Genomic DNA, 7,040 nt, shown 5'->3' on the forward strand with positions numbered 1-7,040 from the left:
GGTTGCGATCCATTGCCGGACACGGAAAAAGACAAAAGACAAAAAAAAAAAAAAAAAGAAAGGAAATTGTGACACATGCTACAACATGGATGAAAGTTGAGGACATTATGCTAAGTGAAATAAGCCAGCTACAGGAGGAAATACTATATGATTTTAATCATACAAGGTACAAGAGTAATCAATCTCATAGAGACACATAGTAGAAGGGTGGTTGTCAGGGACTGGGGGACCAGAGGAATGGAGATTTATTGTTTAATGGGTACAGAGTTTCAGTTTTGAAAGATGAAAAAAGTTCTGGAGATGGATGGTAGTAACGGTTGCACAACAACATGAATGTACTTAAAGCCTCTAAACTGCACACATAACAATGGTTAATTGTTAATGGCAAATTTCTTGTTATATGTATTTTACCACAATTTAAAAATTGCACACCTGAACATAGGATTGTTGATCTCTCTGTTCATAATCATAGCTTCAAACATTGGCCCTTCACGTACAACAAACTCTATCATTCGATGTATCAGGGCGAGCAAATTCCTACAACAACAACACAGTTAAAGAAAATGGATTCAGACCTACCACTATATAAAACTACACTTGATCTAAGTTACTATAACTGTGTAGAAAAAGATTATTCTGCTGACTAATACAGAATTTAATACCAAAAAGTAACCTGGAACACATGTTAATGCCTTGTACATTAAGAGGGAGTGGGGCAGTGGGGGTAGGGGAGTGGGAGGGGAAGGAAAGGTGAAGGGAGGGTAGGAAACCACAACACAGCCTCATAGTAATAAAGATTTAATTTTCTAAATGCCACTTAATTTTATCTTCCAAATGCAAAACGTTAAATTATGAATCACAACTAATTGGAAAGCTGCAAATATATAAGATCAGCAACTTAGAGCTTGCATGTTATTATAGCCATCTAAAAACTTTCACACTATCTCAGTTTTAAGAGAAAGTATTCCTAAACCAAGCACTTTTGTGGTGGTATTGAAATGTTATAATTCTGACTGTAATTTATAAAAATGCAAAAACTACTTAACAAGTTTAAGGCCTGATTTAATAAAAAATCCATCCAACTCCTGTGCTTTTCTGGTATACATATACCAGATGGAGTTTTTATTGAATCTGACCTTTAATGAGGCAACATCCCTTTGGACCACACTTCAAACTAGTTCACAATTCATGACATAGATAATTCTGCCTGTATATTATGAATCAATGAAGAAATTATATTGCCAAAGCCTTAAGTGAATGGAGTCCTACTCTTTCCCAAAATATTCTGAAATGGGGGGACACGGTGAGACTCCCTTTCCATTTTCCATAACAATTTTCCAATATTTAAGCCAAAAATAAATATGTGTATAATTTTTTAGTATAGTCATTTTATTCACTGGACTAATAGAAAAGTCTTTATTTTTAAAATGTGAAACTGGGTCCTAAAATTACATGACCTTATTAGACTCCAAACACAATTTTAGACAATGATTATGTCAGGCAAAAATGACTCAGCTTATTTATAAGCTGCTTTTGATTTCTTATTTCTCCAGTCCCCCAGCATACAGCTGACAAATAACAATTGGGAAAAGCAAAAGGATATTGGCTCTTGGTACAAGATACACACTAAGTTACACCTTTAGCATTCCCAACTCAAATTAAGTTCATATAACTGCTAGAATATAAATAAATACATAGTTATAGAACAAGACAGATGGGGTGGACTCTATAATGCCCTGCTTCAGAATACACAAACAGTAAAATAACCTATCTCATGGTGACTAATTATTTTCTCACAGTTTTCAAACAAACCTACTTAAGTGGGCACTAAAATCTCCACATAGTGAAAAAATTAATTTAAGCTTAAAAGAGGTCAAAAAAATTATATGAAGGTTTAAATCTTTACAATGGGGGAACTATAATTTAAAATTCAACCTCAAATTGTTAAAACAAAAAACCAAAACCATCACTTTAAATTTCAAAAATATTTTTCTTTTAAGAAATATTAACTGCTCTGCAAATATGCAGTTCTTGATATATAAATGAGAATGCATTCTCAGCATCCACATAGTTAATGACATTATTTTGAAGGAAGGGAGATAAAGATGACTCAGTTCCAAAAATCCCAATGGTATGAGCCAAATCAAAGCCAAGGGAAATTTTACGTGAGTATAATATATAACACTTATTACTAGGTGGACAAATACTATACATCCAGAAACTTGTGTGAATTAAGTCAAAAGCAACTTGACTTCCGTATTAAAGATAGATAAAAAATGGTTGAGCAAGTTTAAAACCAAAGGATTCATTCTAATGTTGAGTCAAGACCTTCTGGCAAAATGTACAGTAAAAATTTTGTTTCGAAATAAGCTGAGCCACACGTAAAGATACTACTGGATATATGCTTTTTGAATGCTACAAAAATACCTTCCTGTAAATGCTTTATCAGTGGAGAAAAAAAACTTACTATAGTTTTAAACAGGCTTGTAACTGATAAAATCTATTTTTAGAAAATTGAAGTTAGAAGTTTTAAAATGTTTCATATGATTATTTAAAATCAAAATCTGACAATTAGCTGTTGCTAACTTGAATCCAATATTACTAAAGAATTGTAATCACACTTTTTCCTTAAGGATTGTGTGTTTAATTTCTTATTTAAAAAATAGTCACTTTTCTGTCAATAAAACAGTGTAGTACAAAAAGATGACATATTTAAAGTGCATTATTTTATTTTAAAATGGTAATTATCTTATTCTGGGCAACAACAACAACAAAAAAAAAACCAAAAAATTGTCGCATTATTTTATTTTAAAATGGTAATTATCTTATTCTGGGCAACAACAACAACAAAAAAAAACCAAAAAATTGTCTCAATTATAATAAAACCACATTTACTGGAGTCAATCGTACCAATGTCTGGTCAAAAACTGTATACTTTCCCAATCCATCCCATGATGTTTTCCTGGTCCCCCGCTGCCGCAGACAGTTCAGCTGGTGTTGCTCACCAAGGCCAATGTCAAAGAGAATTTGGTATTCTTTTGTGTTCATTTATTATTCAACCAGTGTTGTGTTCCTGTGTTTGGGAAAAGGCTTAGCTTGACTGAGCAAGAGTATACCTACAGAATGAGTTCTTCTGCTTTAACAGTATGTTGAAAAAGAAAAAAGGGAAGAAAAATAAAAGAATTCCAAACACCTTTGTTATCATAAAAAAAAATTTCTAGTATCTCCAGTGTTCATGAAAATAATAGGAATTTCTTCTTAAAATCAATTAGGAAAAAAACGAAGTATGCCTTCAGTAAGGAGAACTCAAACCAATGTTGTATATTAAATGTAGATAATCCAGAAACCAAGAAAAAAATAACAGATTGGATCAAACTAACATTATCGAAAATTTAAGATACACTTAAAACATCTATTTTCTCATCACAATAGTCAAACATTATTAAACCAACAACCCAAATTAGATCTATTAAACACATTCTAACTACTAAAGCTTTAAAAATTCCCTACATTGGTTAACAATGAAAACAAAAAAGATAATGACATAAAATTGCAAAGTATACTTAAGTCAGTTAAATTTCACATATCCCCCCAAAAAGTACTGGGAAGGAACCATTGCTCAGTCAAGATATTACTTTTTCCTCAACACCATTTTTTTTAATTCAGAAGGGGATATTGTCTATATTTAGATCAGTAATAATAAAGAAAAACATGTACCTTTCTGTTGGGATAACCACTTTGACTATGGCTTGCGACAGAGTCTGTATATGAAGTCACATCAGATAATAAACATAGAATATGTGAGTATTGTTAACAAGTAACAAGCAAAAATATACATATGCATTGAAAATACTACACATCTAATCACAAGTTTTGCAGGCAATCACTGCATTTGAAGTAATAATACACTAAGCAATTACATAAATGCAAATGGATGTGTTCAGTGAACAATAAATGCTCACCAAATGCAAAGAATCAGAACATTCCTGCCAGAATGCACATCAATGCACTGAAATAGGTACTACACTGAGAATTATCAGATAAAGATTTTAATTTGTGAAATAATTAACTGTTTGCCTCTGACCATACAGTTCACTACTTTGTTCCCAAGCCTTTAAAACCAGCCCTGTCATTTTAAGTGTCATTAATTTGTAATAGAACCAACAAATTATTATAACTTGAAATTAAGTTGGTTTTGTTTAATAAAAAGAAAATACTCACCCTTTGCTTTTACTAGATTAGTTAACTTTTTTAAAAACCACATATTCTCTCAAATATTCTAATACCTAAGACCTTGAGAACTAAGTTAGCTAGCTGCCATCCAAACAATTTATTTATGAGGTCTTTCTAACTGAAATGTCACTTAACCAAATACAAAGTATCATTTTCCCAGAACAAAGTAAATTTAGATACTGCACTTAAGCAAACCTGGATACAACACTGGACAAGGGGGGAAAAAAAACTTAACAAGTGGTCAAAAAAGGAATGGTAGTCACAAATAAAAATATGGCCTAATATTTCAATATAGGGTTTCCACGGGCTAAGGCAGGGAACACATCTACTTATTTCTTTAAGAGTTGCCAAACAGAATTACACATTTTCTACAAAATTGTTGAAAAGAAATACTACCACAGATTTAGTATTTACAAATTAGATGCGGCCCTATGTACATTTTTTTAATTACCTTCTCAAAATCCTCCTTGTTTTTAGGTGGTGGTAACATGGGAGCATTGGGGTTTTTTAATCGTTCTCTAGGCTGCGCGTTAAAAGGCAGTCCGGATGGAGGTGGGGGAAGCGTATGTTCCATCATAGAAGGTGGAATGTATATTGGATGTGGAGGAATAGGTACAGCTTTACCCCAACCTAACTTCATTTCAAAAGACATAATCATTTTTCCTACAAGAAATAAAAAGAAAAGGTCACTTTGGTAACTCTCAGAAGAAAAGAAAATATTTCTGGTGATGTGAATTAATTTTCATTTTTAACCTCTCCATCTCAGGTCCATCTTCTCCCTAGAATTTTTGTAAATACTTTTACACACCAAAGAAATGTCTATATTCTATAAATGAATAATAAAAATTTTCTTACCATTTAAATTTTTTAAAGCTCTTTCAGCATCTCTTCTATTCATAAAGGCCACAAAGCCACAATTTCTCTCTCTCGCTCTTTCTTCATCAGTTCTAGGCCACATAATTTTCACACTGGCTAATGGACCAAATCTTCCAAATTCTTGGCACAGCATTTCTTCATTCATCTATTAAAAGGGGCATGTTTTTGGTACAAAAAAAAAAAAAATTCTATGCAACAGAAAGCAATGTAGCTTTTAAAAAATGAAGAGCAACATATTAATGCTACTATTTCCACTCAAGTACTAGGAACTCTGCACAGGTAAAATACTACCTTCGTGGGGCATTCACAAATCTTTTTCATACCAGAAACATTGTTTTATTTAAATAGGATGCCAGGGTGGGAGCCAAGGTGGCTGCAGAAATCATCGGAATTTTACCTCCCCTCTTCCTGTTTTAAGATCCCAGGATCTAAACAAGCTGTTCTACAGCAATTGTTTGTTTAGGCATTTAACAGCATTTTTCAGGCAGTGATTAACATATTTAAGTTAAGGAGAAAATATTTGTTGGCAATGAAAGAAAAAAAGGACTTACTCATCTTTTCTCTTTCTAGCACCCAACTACCAATATTAAGAGCAGAGAAAACAGAAAATAATAAATAAGCTATAAGGTCCAACGTACATATAATTTTTAGGAAGAGCATATTATGTATAACTACCACTTCATCCTCCATAATATAATTGACAACACTGAAGCAGAAAAAGAATTAAAATATAAAAGAGAAAAAGCACACATACTAGTTTGCTAGGAGGAGAAAAAGAAAAAGGGACTCCAAAATGAAGATAAAATTGGCACCTAGTAAAAGATTTCAAATGCAGAGTACAGTCCAGTTACTGAAAAAGGAGACAAAACAATCCCTTAAGTATCTGTAGAGCAAGACAGTTTGGGCCATACCACTAAGTCTCAGGTTTACGAGACAATGTTAAAGACTCTCTAGTTCCATCAGATTTACCAACTTCAGAATCTTGATTTTATCTTTTTTATTAACTGATAAAGCAGCTTTCTTCCAAAAGCATAAAACATATAAGCCAACATTCATCTTACTTTACTAATATTACCTGTGGATTAATGTTTCCAAGGTATAAATTAGTAGTGCTTGGATCTCCTACATCATGTGAGCCAGGTGCATAATCATCAAGAACTAAGGCAAAAAGAAAAAAAAAATTAAAACACACAAAACACAAAATTTGGACAATTTCTTACTAATTAAAAAAGCAAAAAACTGTATTACCACCAGATGATCTATTTCTTCTTGAAGGCGCATCCACTTAAAGGAGAAAAAAGACACCTCTTAGTTTATAGAATACAGTAGTTCCCTTTACCCAAGGTTTCGCTTTCCTCAGTTTCAGTTATTTTGACAGAGCCAGAGAGAGACACCCCACATTCACGTTAACTTTTATTACAGTACATTGTTACGATTGTTCTATTTTATTATTAGTTATTGTTGTTAACCTTATACCATGCCTAATTTATAAACTTTATCATAGCTACGTACATATGTATGTATGTACAGAAAAAAACAGTATGTACAGGGTTTAGTACTATCCAAGGTTTCAGGCATCCACTTGGAGTCTTGGAACATCTCTCTCAAGAATAAGGGAAGACTTGGGCCGGCCCGGTGGCGCACTGCTATAGTGCGCCGCTTGGGAAGCGCGGCGGCGCTCCCGCCGAGGGTTCGGATCCCACATACAGACCGGTTCCCGCTCACTGGCTGAGCGAGGCGCGGGAGCAACACTGAGGGCTGCGATCCCGTTGCCGGTCCCGGTCCGGTACAGGGGCGACACTGAGGGTTGCGATCCGTTGCCAGACACGGAAAAAAAGACAAAAAAAAAAAAAAAAAAAAAAAAAAAAAAGGGAAGACTTTTGAAAAAAATCAAAAACACATAAAAAAAAATCCCCCTTACAAAAACGACG

At 33.5% G+C, this 7,040-nt stretch overlaps 1 protein-coding gene across 2 annotated transcripts in view; it reads right to left on the reverse strand.

Annotated features, from left to right (window-relative positions):
* The window catches only part of U2SURP (U2 snRNP-associated SURP domain containing), a 58,989-nt gene that overhangs the window by 25,723 nt on the left and 26,226 nt on the right, over positions 1–7,040 (reverse strand). For both annotated transcript variants that reach the window (XM_008586946.1, XM_008586947.1), the window contains exons 9-14: positions 6,358–6,393; positions 6,185–6,267; positions 5,089–5,254; positions 4,685–4,896; positions 3,718–3,761; positions 433–537 (exon numbers count right to left, since the gene is read on the reverse strand). In XM_008586946.1, coding sequence (XP_008585168.1) covers positions 433–537; positions 3,718–3,761; positions 4,685–4,896; positions 5,089–5,254; positions 6,185–6,267; positions 6,358–6,393 — 646 coding nt within the window. The remainder of the gene's footprint in view (positions 1–432; positions 538–3,717; positions 3,762–4,684; positions 4,897–5,088; positions 5,255–6,184; positions 6,268–6,357; positions 6,394–7,040) is intronic.

Source organism: Galeopterus variegatus, unplaced genomic scaffold (assembly GCF_000696425.1).
Source record: "Galeopterus variegatus unplaced genomic scaffold, G_variegatus-3.0.2 Scaffold4183, whole genome shotgun sequence".
Lineage (NCBI taxonomy): Eukaryota > Metazoa > Chordata > Mammalia > Dermoptera > Cynocephalidae > Galeopterus > Galeopterus variegatus.